Source organism: Zingiber officinale, chromosome 4B, assembly GCF_018446385.1.
Source record: "Zingiber officinale cultivar Zhangliang chromosome 4B, Zo_v1.1, whole genome shotgun sequence".
In the NCBI taxonomy this organism is placed as follows: domain Eukaryota; kingdom Viridiplantae; phylum Streptophyta; class Magnoliopsida; order Zingiberales; family Zingiberaceae; genus Zingiber; species Zingiber officinale.
In genome coordinates, this window is record NC_055993.1 from 9,209,509 (window position 1) to 9,229,160 (window position 19,652).

The 19,652-nt window shown below is 37.1% G+C and overlaps 2 protein-coding genes and 1 pseudogene across 2 annotated transcripts; 2 read left to right on the top strand and 1 right to left on the bottom strand.

The window, feature by feature from the left end:
- The first annotated feature begins 198 nt into the window (after positions 1-198).
- Positions 199-1,017, top strand: LOC121977368 (40S ribosomal protein S27-2-like). Its single transcript, XM_042529959.1, has 4 exons — positions 199-323; positions 414-515; positions 590-618; positions 700-1,017. The coding sequence occupies exons 1-4, from the start codon at positions 321-323 to the stop codon at positions 824-826; spliced, it is 261 nt and encodes an 86-aa protein (XP_042385893.1). The 5' UTR covers positions 199-320; the 3' UTR covers positions 827-1,017.
- Positions 1,018-1,636: 619 nt separating this feature from the next.
- LOC121974670 lies at positions 1,637-6,666 on the bottom strand (annotated as a pseudogene).
- A 5,347-nt stretch (positions 6,667-12,013) lies between these two features.
- Positions 12,014-12,795, top strand: LOC121977369 (protein LIGHT-DEPENDENT SHORT HYPOCOTYLS 5-like). Its single transcript, XM_042529960.1, has one exon. It carries the CDS (start codon positions 12,083-12,085, stop codon positions 12,650-12,652), a length of 570 nt encoding a protein of 189 aa, XP_042385894.1. The 5' UTR covers positions 12,014-12,082; the 3' UTR covers positions 12,653-12,795.
- Positions 12,796-19,652: the final 6,857 nt, after the last annotated feature.

The following is a 19,652-nucleotide window of genomic DNA, read 5'->3' on the forward strand; positions in this document are numbered from 1 at the left end:
GGACAATATCAAATCAGGCTATCGTTAAATATTTTCAACGGACCAGATCAGATTAATTTTTCATGAAAAGATGATCAATGGCTAATTCATCTGCATATAGATAGTGTGCTTTTAACGGACGAGATCAGATCAGCTTATTATTAAACATTTCGATCAACGGCTGAAGCTCTACTCTCATTATATATATATATATATATTCGCTTTCGTTATTGCGACAAACTCTCTAGGGTTGCTCTTCCTCCTCGTCTACCTTCGAAAGCTTCTCGCTCGCCGCCGCCGCCTCTACTACTTTCAAGAATTCCTCTTTTTTTTCTTCGAAAATGGCAAAATTCCATCTCTTTTTATGTTCTTTTTTTGTTTTCCTCGAGTCATCGTGTTTGATCTTTTGGTTCGCTTTGTTTCCGGTGGATTAGGTTCTTCCCAACGATATCGATCTTCTCAACCCTCCGGCCGAGCTCGAAAAGAAGAGGCACAAGCTGAAGCGTCTTGTCCAGTCTCCCAATTCCTTCTTCATGGTGATTGCACGTCTCTAACCCGTAAAAATCTCAACTTTATACCTCTCTTAACTTGGTTTTCTTTGAAATTGTAGGACGTGAAGTGTCAAGGCTGCTTCAACATGTAAGATCAAGGCTCCACGTTTCTTGGTTCGATCTGTTATTATATCATGGACCGTATTTGATCTTTTTCTCTCCCTTGCAGAACCACTGTTTTTAGTCACTCGCAGACCGTAGTGGTCTGCGGAAATTGCCAGACAGTGCTCTGTCAACCTACTGGCGGCCGCGCAAGACTCACCGAGGGATGCTCCTTCCGGCGGAAGGGCGACTGAGCGTGTTTGCTCCATCGAATGTTGAGATCTTAAAGGTTTTGATCAGTTATTTCTTCTATCAGTGTAATCGAAACTGGTTCCATGTTTTATTTGTAGGTCTGTGATCTTGTTGCTCCTGAATTACTCTATATTTCAATCCTGTCAATGGTTTTATTTTGGGATTATTATGGTTTCCAATTGGTTCTTGTCAATGTTGTGTTCTTGGTTTTCTGATTGGGGAATTTGGTTTAATTGAATATGCCAAAGTTCATTACTCACAATCCGACTAATAATATTCAAATTATAAAAGTAAATTCAGAATATCGAATCTTTTGGAATATATATTCTTTTAATTCATTTTTGAAAACATATCCATTTCCTTCGCTGATGATTACCCATGTATTCTTCAAAAAGTGCATATGTACACATAATTAATGAGCAAAGTGAGTCAAATTTTAGGATTGAATTGGTTTAATTTGAGCTGAATGAATTGATAGTGTTTACTATGTAGATATCTTATCATTATACAGTTCTTTTTATTGATTGTATATAACATAATGTTTAGTATAAATTAAACATGAGAATTTGAATCTGCCTATTTCATTTTTTGACTAAATTAAGGAATGAATATGTAGATTTATTTATTTATTTGACATCAGTGTCATTTCTAGTATCAATATATATGTAAAGATGAGGGTTTAATATTTCCTCCATTTTCCTCTCATGTCTCTTTTTTCCTTCCATTTGCTGAACAAAGCGCTACATATTTAATGTTCCAGACTAGTAGAAAAAGATTCATAAACACAAAATTTGATGGATGGACAATTCATATACCGACTGCTTGTGTCAATTGATACCATAAAATCAGAAACGAGCTGAGGCATAAAAAATAGATAACATGAATCCAAAAAAAATACAAGGAACCTCTAAATAGAAAAGATAAGAGGTTCTTAAATTACGTGGCCAAATCCTCTTGTCCAGAATTTTTTTGGACCAGAAGAGGTCCTATTCATTCATTCATTGGGTTGATGAGCAAGGGATTAGGTCTGGAAACAAGCTACCAACAACATTAAAACAACAAACTGACAACGAGGTTAGCGACGATCAACCTTGCTACCGTCCATTATATATCGTCGCTTGTATGCCTGCATTGTTTATTAAAATTTCAAGAATTTTAAACCATCGCTAATCATGCAATCTACAGTGGTATTTTAAACGCTTTCTTTGAATTTAACATCATGCTATTGGAGTGGAAAGCGGATTAAACTTGTATGAAAATCTAGTGAAGGGAGAATAAGTGGGATTGCGACAGCACTGATCTCAAAATAGTGCCGTTTGTATGCTGAATTATAACATATATTATCAGCAAATTGTGACATCTCGATGAAATTGTGACACCTTATTGTGCCAATACATAACTAAAACAAATCCTGAACTTATTACAACTGAACTGTAACTTATATAATAAGCGAGCTATGTAACTGTAATTTCTCAACCAAACTGTGACACCTGATGTAACTAAACCATGGTACCTAGTACAACCAAATGATGCCACCCTATAAATCTAAACCAGTGATATTACATAAAACCAAATTGCTTTGAAATTAGTAATGCACATGAAAGTCCCTGTTCACATTTTTAATAAGAGGCTTTATATAAGTTTTATCTGTAGTGAGTGCATTGTGTGACTGTTAGTCGGAGGATAAGTAAAAAACGAAAGCTCTGATCTGATTGATATCGTTGACAACCAAAGAAATTTGGATTATTTTTGAATTTTCATGGTGTAGAAAATTCAACAAGGCATGATATGAGATTTAAATATGAAAGGAAATGTTCAGGCATATACCTCCAAGTTGTCAAATTTCGAGCTTTTCTATCAAGTTGGATGTTTTCTAAAGCATTTGCTGCATGGATTACACTTTCTGATACTTCACCAACATTGTATTTCCATGCATAATCAGCCTTCCTAGACATGGGAATAGAGGACATTGACTTTTGATATAGAAGCGCAAATGAGTAGAAGTCAGACATTGCTAAATTATAGCATGCGATATGAATATTTATTATTTTTACCTGATGATTGATTACGAGCTACCGGCCTGGTATTGTATAAACCGTTGAAAACGAAAATCAATTAGGAAATTGTCAAAGCAGAAACTAACAAGGATAATCAGGAACTGAACCTGATCGATGCAGGAAAATCCTCCAGAAGCAGCAGGTGAGGAAGACCTTCGGACATTCCTGACTTCTAAATCAGATGATGAATCATTATCTGGATCTAGTAATCTCCCACCAGCCAACCTATTTTAAGTCAAATTCTGTTCAACAAATGTCAAGGGCCAAGGAAAAATATTTAAGGAATCTATAAACAACTTATTTCTTATCTCTATTGGAGGTATGAAAATGCCAGAAAGAATTGGCACACACTAAAGGATCAGTATTTCCAAGAAACAACAGTCAAATAAAAGAGGGATTTGTGCATTTGGTTCATAATAATCATTCATCTATATCTACAAATGTAAATCTATATCTAATAGTAAGAACTGCTGTCATATGTGTACCTCAAGGCATATTGTCCGATTAGAAAAAAAAGAGTTTTAATTAACTTTGAAAATTTAAACATAGCAATGCTTTGATTCTTTGCATGCAATTTTACAGATGGTTGAAATCACACAATATTTCCCTAGAACTTGGGATTTGACTAAATGAATCTAATCCATTCATTGAAGTTTATGCAGGACTACAATGTTGTCGTATTCAGATATTTTAAGTCACTTTTAGTTAATGTCCTATGGCTTTTACTTTCAATTCTAAAGGATTCAACTTATTCAACATATGGAACACAATTTGCATCTGAGTAAGGAAACTAACATTGGATACATATTGTAAGGTGAGTGGGAATACTGTAAGAACAAAAATCAAGATTTAAACCTAAATTCTGACTTTCCCTGGAACCAAGATAGGGAGTCAATCATAAGTAATAGTGTTGAACAACAAGTTTTAAGAATTTAAAAGAATAGTAATGGAAAAAAGCAAGCTACAGTACTAAAATTTACATTCATTCAACATGAATTTTTGTTATACGGATAAACATTATGATCGCTAAAATGAAAACAAAGCACTGTAACAGGTACAGTACCAATTTTTAATAAATCTATGCTCTAATCTAGCTTTCTTTTTATTAAAAAGATGTTCCATTTTGATTCATGTAGTAAATGTAAATGCAACAAAAATTACTCCAAGGTAACACAGTCTAGTTATGGAGAATGCATCGTCTTGATATGTTCAAGATTCAATATATGGTCAAGCAGACAAAGTAATGAACATCAAATTGCATATCCAGAGGATAACAAAGTCAGAAATCTCACTTGAGATTACTTATATGCTGATTGCCTGATTTTTAAATATAGCAATCTGCTTTAACTCTGCTAGTGTAAGCACAAAATTGGATCAAATTGATACCTTATAAGTCTTTTTAAAAATCAAGTCTTTCAAATATTTGAAACTACCGAGTTTGGTTATTCAACATCGCTCTCCGTTTCTTTGGAAAAGGAATATGCACACTACCAATAAAATTATAAACTATACAGTTCTGCAATTATCACTAGCAGCATACATAGAATTGTGTATTTTTCTAATCAGCAAAAACAAGAGAAATAAACTCGATCACATAAGGGAATCAAGTCACAGAACCTTATATTTTAGATATCCTTCAAGAACATCTAATAGCAGTGGTCCACTTTCACCATTTTTGTTTATTCTGGTATTAAAATCACTCAATTCCTCTTTCCAAAAGTCTTTTGGCTGCCATAAGGGATAGGCATCAAGATAAAAAACTATACATTCTGTTCTAGCATATGAATCCCACGCAGAAGCAAGATGGAAAAGAAAAGCTAATGAGCTTACCAAATTACACTCAGGTAGATAAACTTTCAGGGTGTGACCTAACTGGGCCCGTTCCAAGTATTCAGAAACTAATGCTGTTAGTAACCTTCCTGCAAGCAACACAATGTTAGTCTTACTGGAAGGAAATGGGCAATTTGCCATATCAAGGCCTTCACAATTGGTTTTTACCAAATGACGCCCTGATAATAATTATTATTTTTACCAAATCACATCCTTCATCAATAAAAATCGGCTTGTTTAATTTCCTTTGCATCTAAAATGTTCATTTTGAAGTCTCCCACATCTTAATAGTAGTCTAATTGACACAGAATGGTCCAGTAGGTTTCCAAATTAATTTACAAGTTTGATTTTTACTAGAATTGTCTTGTTTGAATTTCTTTGCACCTTAAATTTTTATCTCGGAGTCCCTTGCATCACACACAGAGGGAGGGCATAATTTCGAAAAAAAACAGCATTTATTGAAAAAATTGCCTAAAGAAAGATACAATTCAAATGCAGTCTTCCTGTGCATAAATACCTAGAAAAATTCCTACAAATGTTGTATATGATAGGAGACTAAAAGCAAAACTAGGAGAATAGTTTTTACTCAATAGGAAAAAATAGAGGGATTTAAAAGTCAATCTAATCAAAATTTTCAAACTAAAAGTGAAAACTATTTGATCCTCAAGATGTTCCATTGCAGAATTCCAAAGACAAAATAACTTTAAAGTAGTTAAGATAAAGAGATTCACTTGTAGAATATGAAACCTGAAGGAGAGGTATGCAGCTGCTTTGCCCAATCATTGCAGCTTCCTAATAAAGCAGGAGGAATGTTGTCTTCATTTTCAGGAGCTTGATCTTCTTCTCCTATGGCCTCAAAAACACTAGCTCTGAGCTCAGCCTAACATGAATCAGAGGAAGCCAAACGAGCAACAATCAAAGTGTGTGATTAAGCAGAATAATCAAAGACCAACAAAATTACCAATTAACTATTTTTAACTCGTTAAAATTTCTTGTTGGGCATCGCAAAAGAAATTTTTCTTGATGTATCCTAATTTTTTTACAATAATTAATTCTCAGAACCAAAAGTGGATGGCCCCGTCAACAGCATAACACAATTGATTTAACCTTGCCGTAACGAATAAAATTGGAGACAGCATAAAACAAAGAGATGAACCACGACAAAACCGATCCGAATGGAGCATCAAGGAATTATTCAGTGTTCACTATGGATGACTAGAAAGGCACCCCGAAGCGTATGAAGACATTAAACCTTTAGGAAGGAATGACTCTCCACACCCTGTAAAGCCTCTTAATACTGTCCAATCCGTTAGAAAAAAAAATATGCTCTAGAGATGATTATATGCGCGGATCTATGTCTCCACACTCAAAGATCTGATGAAAATCTGTAATCAGATGACAGAACGAAGAAAGCTCTGCCACCGCGATGCCAACCCTAATGAATCTCCCACACTCAAAGATCTGATGAAAATCTGTAATCAGATGACAGAACGAAGAAAGCTCTGCCACCGCGATGCCAACCCTAATGAATCTCCCACCAAAGGAGATGAAACGATGAAATGACAAGCTCGGTCAAGGCGGTCGAGCTCCATAAGAACAATGCACTCATAAAACACAAACCTTTAGCTTCAAACACTAGACAGACCTCACCAGCGACGCATTGAAAAGAGATCCAGGACCTAATACCTCTAACTCCGACATGAAAAACTTCCATGACAAGATTTAGTGACGATGATAGGAGAGAGAGACAAGAGAGAGGAGATCAGACATTTACATTTAACCTAATCTTGGCGAGGACGCCTTTCTTCTCGAGGGCATCTCCCTCGCGTAGTCGCCCATCTCGTTCCTCTCTCAAGGACGCCTTTCTTCTCGAGGGCATCTCCCTCGCGTAGTCGCCCATCTCGTTCCTCTCTCACTCTCTCTCCGGCAGGTTCGGGCGCAAAAGAAACTGCCCCTTTCCCAGTGGTAAAATTTAAAATTGTTAGAATAAATCTTTATTCTGAGTAGCGTGTGGGCTTAGTCCATGACATATCTATCTGGCCCATTAAGCTGAAGATGGACTAATCAGACCGGACCAATTGAACCTGACCAACGTTCGAATAAAATTACAAAGTTAATTAGGCGATTGACCTTTAATGGAAGTCAATGACGAACTTATGTGGAGATGGAAGAGGGGTCCACAGTTAAAGCGTGGGCGGTGCAACTTGCGCCCGAGATTGTTGACCAAGTAATCGAATTGTATCCTCTGACTTATTCCTAGTTATCTCTTGTATTACATGGGATTGATGAAAGGGAAATATACACACAGAAACTAAAGTGAAATAAAAATTATAAATCTTGTTTAAATTTTTTACCATGTTTCATTTCGCACGACATTGCCCATTTTGGCATTTCCTCCCCTTTTCCTCATTTTTCATTGCATTATTATAATATGAACTTTTTGTATGAGTAATGAGTAGGTTAAGAACACTTTTCAAAGTCCATGCCAATAGACTTCCCCCATATCAGCATCACCCCACTCCGTGTAGCACCACAAAAGAAATCAGCGTGCGACTCGCGTGATCTCCGGCCATAAAAATACGGAGTAAATCTCATCGTACCTCTGCAACCACTTTCAGCACTCTGTTACCGTTTTCCAATTTCAATTCCTGGGAGATGGAGAAGGTGAAGAAGCCCACCGGGAACGCCTTCCCCAAACGAGGGCAGATCAAGGTCAAGATCTTCAAGCAGCTCGTCTTCGTCTTCATCTCACTTCGGAATGACAACCCGCCGGCGCGCGCAATAGGACTGGAGAAACTGAATTGGCCGCCGGTGGAGACAGCTCAGCCTCCTCCGCCTCCGCCTCCGCCGCCTCCGCCGCCAGCCCTGGTGATGCCTCAGATTAAGTAACCTTGAAATATTTCTGTCTGATCCTCCGATTGCTAGTTTTAACAGTGCAACCGCATACTTTAGATCGTTGTGCCGTAAGGTTGGAGAGATACCTCTGTGGATGTGTTTTTATCAAATGGTCACAGTTGACGTGTCTTTCTTTCTCTGTTTCTAGTTGTGTTCTTGTTGAAAACTAAAGAGTAAATGAGTGATTGGTGATGTTGGTCTCTTTTCTCTTGTTAGTATAAATTTTACCTTCCTCCGTTATATTTGGAGGATTGGTGTTTAGCGTCAATTTGTTTTCAGAAACTGTTCTGCTTTAATTTCAGAAATATTGTTTCAGTTGCCGCTGTAGAAACCTCACGTGTATTTTTTTGTTTCACTTGGAAATTAAATATAAGAAAATCATGCACAATCTTTGTCTTCCAAATCATCAGCAAGATTATGTGGCACAGACTTTTGGCTTCTTTTTTTTTCTTTTCTTTTTCAACTTTTCTCCTTCCATCTTATCATCTTAAATGGAGCATCATCATAGTAAAGCGATGGCTCTTTTAACAATTAATGCGATGACTACAGCAGCATGGCAAAATCCCACAAGTTAGTAGATTCTGATATGATTAAATGTCTTCGGCGTCGAGATGTGGATTGGGATTGGATTTTGTGTTATGAGCTACAGCGACGACTTTTCTACCTGGGGATTTATAAATCCCACCCCACTGCACTGGTAATTAACGTTTATAATTTTTTTTATATAAACCGTTCGAAAATCTTAGCATTGGATTTATACTTTAAAAAAAAAACTGTAAAAAAGATTTATACACTTGCTGTTCTATTTAATATATATATTTTTAAAAATATTTATTTGTATTTTTTCATTAAACATTATTCTATTTTTATCAAATTATTATTTTTACATAAATAAGTGTATAAAATTTAAAATACTAATATAATTATAAATATTAAATATTAATTAATATTATATATAGTAAATGAAATTATAAATAAAGATAAATAAAAAATATAAATTAAAATAAATAAATTGACAGTGAGATTAAAAAAAAAAGTTATTGAAGAGATTTAAAATAGTTGAGAGGTTTTTAATTTTTTATATAATAATGATGTGACAGAGTATGTAAGAGGTTTACGATTGCATATGCTTTATTCAATTTATTTATTAAGAATATGGTATTAGAAAAAGACTTAAATAACTGTCAACTTTTTTTTAAACAAAAATACAGTTAGTAGACATAATCAAAAAGTGCTTATGAATTAATACCATACCATTTTTTTAAAAAAAAAAGCAATTAAATTGCGCATTGCTTGACCACTTATTAATTAATTACGTAATGCATGGAATCTCAATCTCGTTGTGACCAAGTCTCCAAAAGCTTGCAAACCTAAATGGAAATTATCTACTTCTTAATTGCACTTAGATGTTATTTTTAATTAAAGTTCTGTTCATCTATATTTGTCCAACTAGTGAGAGGCCTTCCACTAAGACACAGACTGTTTAATTTTATACGTAAGTGAGAAAATAATTAAAAGGAAAGGACGAGGACGTTCTGCACTTCCTTCCTGCTCATCCATTCTTCTACTTTCCGTCCAGATCTCTAGTTTTAATGAACTTGCTTGTTGCCATGAAACCACGGATATGAAGTTGGCTGTCCAACTTATTAATATGCACGAGTTAAAGAGTAAATGAGGCCAATGGGAAGGAAACCTTAACATTCTTGTGTTCCTAAACATCATAAAAATTGCTTAAAACCGGAGATTAAGTATTGCTCCACATTAAGATGAATAATACTGTTAATTAATTAGATTGCCCCACAGGGTAGTGAGAATATATAGCTAGTCACTGAATATGAAAAAAGTTTTAATCAAGCTAATAGGAGGAACCTACAAAAACTAAAGATTGTTGTAGGCACGGCTGCAGATCAAGTTCCAAAGCCTAGGAACCTAGAAAAAATAAAGATTGATTTAGTTCAGCCAATAAGGTATTATACTTTCCTTTCTTTCTACTCCTTGAAGTTTCTCAGGGTTCCCTTCTATCTTGAAAGATCATGTCTCAGTTCCTCATGCATTATTCCTGCTATATTCTTCTTAATTGTATGATAGCATTGGTTCAGTCACTTGTCATGTCTAGTCCACACGATTTGAACATGTAGGTTCATATATTCTACCTTGTCAGGCCAGATATTTCAGCCGTTTTATAACCAAAATCATGACAGCACGCAGAACATGGTTCATTCATGCTATTTTGTGTGAATACTGTTTGTCTGTTGCCTATCCACCCAACTTTAGACAGACATACTTTTTTTTTAATATGTTTCTGTGTAAATTTTAATCCAAGTAGCTAGTGATACACTTGCTCACTGCACTGAATCAAGTAGATCAGATTTAAGGGTGTCAAAGTGAGGGAATATATTTATCAAAACTACTATGCACCATGAGGAGGCCGGAGATACTTCAAAATACATGCACAGTGGTCTTAAACTTTGCAACGTGGAGTCATTGGAAGACAGAAATTCCTGTCCCCTTCCTTGGAATTGAAAGCTCATGCTTGCTCCAGTTTATTTCTTGCTGTGCAATCTGACATGCCACTGCCTCAGCAACAGTGTCACACTGCAGTCATTTGAAGCAAATCTAACTGTTTGCGTAAGGAAAAGTGACTGCACTTTTGTACCATATTTACTGCAACTTGATAGCTTTGTTGCAGATACATAAACGAGGTTAAATTACCGGCTTTTCTCCCTAGTTTTTACAGAAACACTCTCTGATCACTTTGATTTTAATGAGCTCGAGAAGCCAATTCTGAAATCAATATTTTGGGTGAAATTAAATCTTGTAAAAATTATTTTAAGCAATTAGAAAAAAAACCATTAAACATGTCGATTTTGTTTGGTAAAGAAATCCGTTAAAAAATAACAGATACAAAAGAGAGCTTCAGGTAATTAAGTTATCTTCAAACTTTAGGTTTTGATGCTCTCTTCCTTTACCCTTGATCCATGTTGATGTGATCGATCACATTAAATAGCTTTTGTCTTATTCCTTTGAATCGAACTACGTTCTCTGAGAAACTGGATAGAGCCAAAGAAGACCACACATCTTGAATTAATTCCACATACATATGAACTGAAGGATGAAGGATAGGATTAGGTGGTGCCCATTCATTCTTCCAAAATAAATAATATGTTGATTATTTGATATATACACACACAGTTCTTTTACTCAATATATATATATATATATATAGTGTCAGTGGCTTTTATCTGCTTTACCTGGATAGTGAAAGTAATTAATCAAGCAGTGTTAGTTTGCCTGGGTCTTTGACTCCATCTCCGTGGCTGCTCGGCTAGGGTTTCATAATTAATGCACCAGGTATGTGAAAAAGTGCGATTGGAAGAGAGAGTTTTGGAGGCATGCATATAGATGACTGAGATCAGGTTTAACTTAATGGACAGAACGTACATGCATGAATTGGCCCTCTCTCCTTAACATGGCTCAACCTACTGTATTAATTTGTCTGGAACCAGTAGTCAGGGAACAGTGCTTGGGACATGCATAGCCAGGTGCAGCTCATCACAGTGCAATATTGATATCTCATCTACATCAGAACCTAACTCTAATATTTCAATTTGCTATAAATACATTTCTGCCATCAGATCCAAAATTGCACCTATTTTTTTTTTTCTATCTGTTTCTTCTGTTTTTGATTGATTATTAGATAAAAAAATTAATTAGTATTTTTTTCCTAGACTAATCAAGCAAAGAAGACATTATTTTGAGACATAGAGATCGGCTATAATTTTCAGAACTTACAACTCCTCCAGATTTTATATAAATACATTGCTTAATTAATTATGAGCAAGATGATAAATTACGGTGCACTTCCTATTTTAGTGGTTCCCTAGATTTATCATAAAGTTAAGGCTGAGTATTATTTTCAAATCTTCGAATATGTGCATCAATTCTATATAACCACAAACTCTAAAACGTGTTAAATGGATCGTATCACAGCTCATCCATTAATATAATTATACGTTCATACTTAAAATATGTGTTAATTCAATGGCTCTCATTAAAAGAGCTTTAAAAAATTAAGGGAAATTTTATATCAGATTCTACACCCCAATTAAGTTTATCCTTTTTTCATATTGAAAAATTCTTTCCAACATTTCATATATGATTGCAATATCAGGAGTGACATTTTAACAATGTTGAAAATATTAACCAATTAGCCCTCAATTACGAAGGATAATATAATGCATTTTTGTTTAAAAAATTATAAACCTTAAGATCTCTTAGGTATACGTGTATAAATTTGTATACAGATAAAATACATGAGCATTATAGAGACGGCAATGACCCACTCATGAACCAATTCGGGCCCACCATGTGGCATCTCGCTCTCCTCTCACAGTTCGCTCTTTAACCAATTAGCCGGCTCTCCTCTCCTTCGCTACTCCACGCATTTCCTAACTATACTTAGCTTCCGGCCGTCGCATGGAGTCGTCGTCGTCCGCGGCAGGAGGGCCGTCGTCGTCTTCATCGCGGCCGAGCCGGTACGAGTCGCAGAAGCGTCGGGACTGGAACACGTTCCTGCAGTACCTGAGAAACCACAAGCCGCCGCTGGTGCTCTCGCAGTGCAGTGCCGCCCACCTCATCGAGTTCCTGCGCCACCTCGACCAGTACGGAAAGACCAAGGTCCACCTCCCCCGGTGCCCCTTCTACGGCGCCGTCGCCGACCCCACCTTGGGGATAGCGGACCCCACGTCGGCCTGCGGGTGCCCGCTCCGCCAGGCCTGGGGCTCCCTCGACGCCCTCGTAGGCCGCCTCCGGGCCGCCTACGAGGAGTCAGGCTCCGGCACCGCAGAGACCAACCCCTTCGCCGCCCGCGCCGTCCGCATCTACCTCCGCGACGTTCGCGACGCCCAGGCCAAGGCACGCGGCATCCCCTTTCACAAAAAGAGGCGCAGCAAGGGACCCTCCACCGATCCAGCTGCCGGAGGTGAGTCTGTCTCCTCCTCCAACGCCATCAGCGGAGAGAGCTCCGGTGGCTCCGCTCGCGGTTAAAGATCTCTGTTTCTCTCTTCTATCTGATATCTCGTAAGCATGCATTGATTTGATGATTTCTATTCGCGGATCAACAAATAATTAACTAACGGAGAGATTTCATTGAAAAACACTTGTGGTTTAGTTGAATATCTTCGAGTTTATTTTTTAGTTTTCAGCATCTCTCAAAATTTAAGTCAATCTATATTTTGTTCTGTAGTTTCTTTGGATATAGAACATTTTCAACTCTTCTTGTCTCAAAACCAAAACTTTACACCAGATTTTTGCACTCAAAAAGATTGAGAAAAAAAAAAAACGCTTTGAGGTCGCAGTGTAGATTTTCAAGTTCATGATACATACAAATATCCATGTAGATCTTCGATTCAGGTCCATTAATGATTAATTTATGCATTATAACCAGATTTTTTGGGGGAAAAATTATAAATTATAAACAAACTCACAAGGTTTTGTTCTCTGATTTCTGGATAGATCTGACAGTACTGATCTGATGCAACAAAAGCACATAAAATTTCAGTCTTAGGTTTTGTTCTCTGATTGAGACCTGAGATAGCGTTTCTGCAATGTCTGACTATTTGCTGTAAGTAGCTAAGGTTAACCCGAAGAGAAATCAATCGATCAATCTTTACGCTCGTACTTGCTCTTCATTCATGATCTTCTGCCTCATAAAGCTCGTTTTTCTCTTTCATCAGTCTCTTGGCAATTTGCAGCCATTGCTCACTGATCAATGCACCATACCTAATATCTAGCCTGCCCTTCCCCCTCTCTCTTTCTAGATCAATCACTATAATATGCAGATCTAACTCAATATGAATGTTTTTTTGTTTAAAAAAAAGATCGAATTCGAGATAACTAAAGATTTGATGTATTATATCCCTCACTCTTTTTGCCTGTAAGCAGAAGATGAAATCCTCTAATAAACTTTGTTGCAATCTCGCTTCCATTTGTCATTGCTTTTCTTTTTGTACATTTCTTCTATACTTCATTCTCTGCTTCTTTAATTTCCACAGCACGTTAACTCTTGGGCAAAGCAGCCCCATGATCGCGACGTTGATCCTCGACACTTACATATTGCAATCTGAAATGCGATCATATGCATCATGTATACCTCAACTATTCATGTCTAGTTTTATAAGCTGATCGATTAATTCAGTAATATGTTTGCACATTTCTATGGTATGCCTATAACTTCGAATTGTTGACCCTCCATCATCATCGTTATCACTTAGCTTTGTCCATGGCTAGCTAGCCACCTCTGCAGTCTGAATTTCTCCTTTTCATGACTCAGTTTTTAATGTTACAGTTCTCCTTTTATCACTAGCTACCAGCTCCAGTAGATTAGTTGTGACTGTAGAATCTAGTACAGTCTTGGTTCGTTTACGTAGAATTTATTGAATAACATCACTTTTAGCAAAGAAAGTATATGAACAATGAGCATATAGTACGCAGTCACTTCTTAAGCTTAATTCGTCTTCACCAATGGTGTGTGTAATTGATGAGATCTACTAATTTCTCTACAACTCAACGTCATCATTCCCCGTTTTGCAGTTTGTACTACTGAAAAAAGGTATATAATCCAATTATTGAAGTGTGCAAATATAGTTGCAGAAGGTTCGCATATAAAGAGGTTGAAGGCTATTGCTTGGGCAGAAATGATATATTGCTCGTCTGCCGGCTCTTGATATGACCCATATCCACCATGTGATTTGGTGTACTGTTTTCTAGCTAGATTATGCCTATATCCAACTTTATCTTGCTTTGTCGATCTAAATTATACTAGTTTAGTTTGGAATGGTTTATTCATCCAAACTTCCGGAGACAATGGCAAATTAAGCACCATATTGCACTACTAAAAGTCATGACTACTAAGCAGCTAGTCAATGCATCCCTTTTTATAAGTCTTATAAAAATTAGTACGTACAAATACTCAAGTTAGTATTTATTTGTTTATTAGTGTACCCATGAATTATATACGCAATAAAGAATCTAACTTAGGATGGTAACTTATAAAATAATGATCTATGTCACACAAATGCACTCCATGAAAGAGGATTGGATTTCTAGAGAAAATTATTTTTTTTTTGTAATTTTCCCAAGTCAATGTTTACTAAGTTGATTAAATTTGAATTGGTTGAGCTTGATTTTTGATATTTGATAATATGAGAGGAAGGAGTTAAATATGTGTTTCAGATATTACTGTTGCAATTGTCTGTTTAGGGAAATTATTGGTGTAATTCTCTTCTCATCAAAAGTTGACCAGTTTGATGTGTAAAAGAGTCAAGTAGGTCAGTATTGACCGGATACTTGACTGGAAGTCCAAATTGATGTTTAGGCAAGGACAAGTCCAACGGGAAGGTTGGTAGACGAAGAAAATCCAAGTGGCTCAGTGTTGACCGGACACTTAGTGTGGAAAATCTTGATTAGTGAAGCCAGGCAGATTGAAAAATCCTAGTGAGTAAAGTTAGGTGATGAAAATCCCTAGTGAGTGAAGCTAAGCAGATATGAAAAGTCCTGGTGAGTGAAGCCAGGTTGATTGAAAAATCCTAGTGAGTAAAGTTAGGTGATGAAAATCCCTAGTGAGTGAAGCTAAGCAGATATGAAAAGTCCTGGTGAGTGAAGTCGGGTGAAAATCCCTAAAGAGTGAAGTTAGGCAGTGAAAAAGTCCTAATGAGTGAAGTTAGACAGATTGGAAAGTCCTGGTGAATGAAATCAGACAGTTGGAAAGCCCTAATAAATGAAGCTAGGTAATAAGGAAGTCTTGGTGAGTGAAGCCAGACAATTGAAGTTCTGGTGAGTGAAGTCAGGCAGTTGAAGTCCAAGTGGGTCAAGGCTGACCGGACATTTGACATGAGGAAGGAAGTCCAAATGGGTCAATAGTTGATCAGACATCCGATGATTCGAAAGTACAGGTGGGTCAAAGAATTGACTGGGCATTTGGCATGAGAAGAAAAGTCCAAATAGGTCAAAGGATTGACTGGACACTTGGTGGACAAGTCCTATCAGGTCATGATTGACCGGATGTTAAGCATGGGAACTCTAGACTTAGATGAAATAAGTTAGGGCTGGACAATCGATTGAGGTAATAAATTGATCTTAAGCTAATCAATTGTGTAATCGATTAGAATGCTCTTATGAGAACACAGAAAGAGACCCGAATCGATTGGTCAATCGATTGGGCCAAGCCTAATCAAATGATCCAATCGATTAGGGCAAGTTGTTTGCGAGAACAGAAGGTGACATAATCGATTGAGCAATCGATTCCGACCATGCTAATCAATTGGGTTAATTGATTAGGAAGTGTTTTGTTGCGAGAAGAGAGAATCGATTAAGAAAGGTTAATTGATTAGGATAATCGATTAAGGCATTTTCGTAAGTGAATAGAGAGTTGCGGAATCGATTGAATAATCGATTAAGACTTTCTGAATAGATTGGAATGACTCACCAATCAATTAGAGTTCAAAAAGAGTCGTTCTGCAGGTGCGTGAACGGTCGGATGACATGACAATTGATTAAGGAAAAGCTAAATCGATTAGAGACATCAAGTGAACCCTAGAAAAGGGTTTTTCACCAAGACTTTGAAGCCAACGCTTACATGATTCTTCTCCATTACTGTTTGTCGGACTTTGAGCTTGGAAGATAAGTGTTGCAACACTTTCCAACTAGTCCAGAGGCATTTTCGTCAATAGGATATCAAGCAAGAAGAAGATTTTCATTTTGTATTCGTATATTTACTTCTTGTTTTGAATTATATCTTTGTTGCTGAATTATACAAGGTTTCTCTGTATCTGGATTGTTTCCGAGAATGAGTGTTTTGATAGTGGATATGTGAGAAAGAGCCGGGTCCTTGGATTAGTCACCTCGTTCGAAGTGGATACCAAGTAAATTAATCTTGTTAGTATTAGAGAAGTTTGCTTTAAATATTTCGTTGCAAATCATCATCGAAGTAAGCGAACTATTCACCCCCTCTAGCTGTCCCAACATTTTTAACATCAAGTTGAGAAAGATTCAGATACATTAGATCTTGGCCATATAACAATCAAATACTGCTTTATTTTTCAAAAACCTAAACCTTAATTCGATCAATTCCTCGGCTAATTCCCAATGCAACAGCAGACCATATTCTTCATGTTGCTTGGATTGGTGATGCAGCTCAGAGAAGAACCCAAACTAGCTAAAAAGCAGGGCCCTCCACAGTCATCAGTATCCTTGCATTCCAAAACTTCAATGTATGAGTCGCAACCTATGTCTGCATGTCATTTGGAGTTGAAGATTATATAATTAATAAACCATCAGCTGTTTTCTTTTGAGGGGGAAATATATATATATATATATATATATATGTTTTCTTTTGAGGGGGAAATATATATATATATATATATATATATATATATATATATATATATATATATATATATATATATATATATATATATATATATATATATGTTTTCTTTTGAGGGGGAAATATATATATATATATATATATATATATATATGTTTTCTTTTGAGGGGGAAATATATATATATATATATATATATACACCTGGATTCAGATCAAAAATTTGATGATTAAAGCGTGCACCAGAACCAGATGTAACAAGCAACAGCAAAGAGAGAAGAAGGGCGATGGAGAGAACTGAGTGTTTGGAAGCCATTTTACATGATCTCCTGAACCAAACTGATGTGATGAGACGAGAGAGTGAAGAGTAAGGATTTTCCTAAAGAGTGAAGAGTAAGGATTTTGCTAATTTGATCGACAGGTGTTTGCCATCATTTATATTGTCATGAATTGATATTCAATTAAATGTTGGAGATCTCATAATTAAGATTTGATTGCTGTGACCTGTGGGCTCTAATCCTTCAATTTTATCTTTTTCTCACTGTAATTTTTCTGTTTTTGCCTGCAATTTTTATTATTAAATAAATGCCTTCCATTAATGGCTAAAATTGCGCTATTTCAATAAAGATACCGGTGATTGCTTTTATTTTGGTAATTTTACTGTTAAATGCAGTCCATTTCACTTTTAAATCTCCGTATCATATTCGTTCATCAACTATATTAATTGCTACAATAATTTAATTCGACTGTCAAAAATCATAAACGCACTTTGGTCTTTCTAGGCGCTATGGTCTAGGGGAAAAAATTTGCTCACAAATCTTTGAATTTATATAAAATATAACAAATATCTTTTATTAGACAAATTCATAGAATCAAATAAAAGCATTTATAATTTAATGATTTCTTTATCAAAGTAAATGTACTTTCTATAAATTATGGTTAATTTGTCATTTTATTTTACCATGAATCTGTTATAATTAAATAAAAATATTGTTACAATTAAATATAATTGTAGCAATGAATGAAACTAATTAAGACTTACAGCACGAGTATGAGTTTATTACAAGACCTTCCGTCAAAACATTAAGCACCATATTGCTCTACTAAAAGTCATGACTACTAAGCAGCTAGTCAACGCATCCATTTTTATCGGTCTTATAAAAATTAATACTTAGAAATACTCAAGTTAGTATTTGTTTATTAGAGTACCAATGAATTATATACGCTCCTGATCCAGTAATGATAAGGGGTCTCACCTAGGTCAAATTAAAGTCATGAAAACTGGCTGACTAGGAGGAAAGAGTCAAGACTACTTGAGGCCCAGCAGACTACTTGAGGCTGGGCAGGCTTAGCACTGCCGAGCAAACTACTTACCACCCTAGCGGATGGTACCAGCAGGGAAGGCAAGAAGTCAGGCTCTCTCCCGATCGGGTAACTGGCGTGCCGATGACAATGAGATATAATCAGCAGATGGTTTGGCCGACCGGGCTTTACACCTTGTCAGAGCATGATAACCGCAACAACCAGGAAGCAGGGAGTCCGCTCGGCATGCCTCGTGAATAGGCCGAGTGAAAGTAGACCAGTCGATCGGACTCCTCGATTGGTTGCCCATGTTTCAAGCTAGTATCCTCGCACATCTTATTTGGGAGTTAGTACTGCTGACAGCGAGATTACTTCAGCCGACAGAGAGTATTTTAGAAGCTTCTAACCGTCGTGTCAAAGGATGGTTGGTTTGCTTAAGGAATAGTGTCAGGGACATTTTCTGGAATTGTCTTTTCAGAGGACAAATGGAAAAATGTGCCCACGCTTTGAGATGCGTGCATAGACACCACATGACTCTTATAGGGGTGGGGGTTCCTTCACCGGATCGGTATGCGCAATATCTTCTACTCTCACGCCCTAGCTACAACATTTTCATTATTCTTCACTAGAGACTGACTTGAGCGTCGAAGGGCCAACGCCGACAACCCCTTCCCAGCTCGGCACTGACTTCCCCCTTTGCTTTCAGGGAGCGTACGGAGTCTACTTGTGGACAGTCGATCCCCATGGAGTCTTCATTGAGTCAAGTTGTGAGCTTCGTCATCAGGTCACCATCTCCTTAGATTTTGGACAAGATCAAATTGGCATCGTTTGTGGGAACGTAGCCTGCATCCAAAACGTGAAGATGGAGAACGCTAGACGGCTCACAACAGTCACACTCACACAAGAGGAGCTAGAGGCGCTGATACAAGCCCATGTGGTGAAAATGTACCAGCAACAGCAGGAAGTGGCGCTCGACATCCGAGCGCCGAACGACCAAGTGGTATCGGCACCTGCTCAGCAAGTCGATCACGGTTCCCGAGCCGACAACCCTCCTAATCAATAGACATACAATCGACCAACAGGGGCGATCAGGAGGCACCTAACGCGCTGATCCCCTTTCATCGTGCGCTATTTTGTACTCCACAAGAGGAGCAAGGACGCGCTGAACAGGCACAAGGATCATCTTCAGAAGAGATCCCTGTTTGGGACAGTCGAAAGGGCAAAGCTCCATGGCTCGATGACTCCCCCGAATGGGTAAACCATCAATTTTGTAGGGCCATTCATGAGGATGAGTTGCCATCCAACTTCACGCCATTGACGATCGGGAAGTACAACGGGTCAACCAACCCCGAGGACCACTTG

Coding starts and splice junctions, on each gene's coding strand:
- LOC121977368 (XM_042529959.1), top strand. Junction 516..589: donor CTCCCAATTCCTTCTTCATG/GTGATTGCACGT, acceptor TTGAAATTGTAG/GACGTGAAGTGTCAAGGCTG. Junction 619..699: donor TGTCAAGGCTGCTTCAACAT/GTAAGATCAAGG, acceptor TCTCCCTTGCAG/AACCACTGTTTTTAGTCACT.
- LOC121977369 (XM_042529960.1), top strand. CDS start 12,083: ATGGAGTCGTCGTCGTCCGCGGCAGGAGGGCCGTCGTCGTCTTCATCG.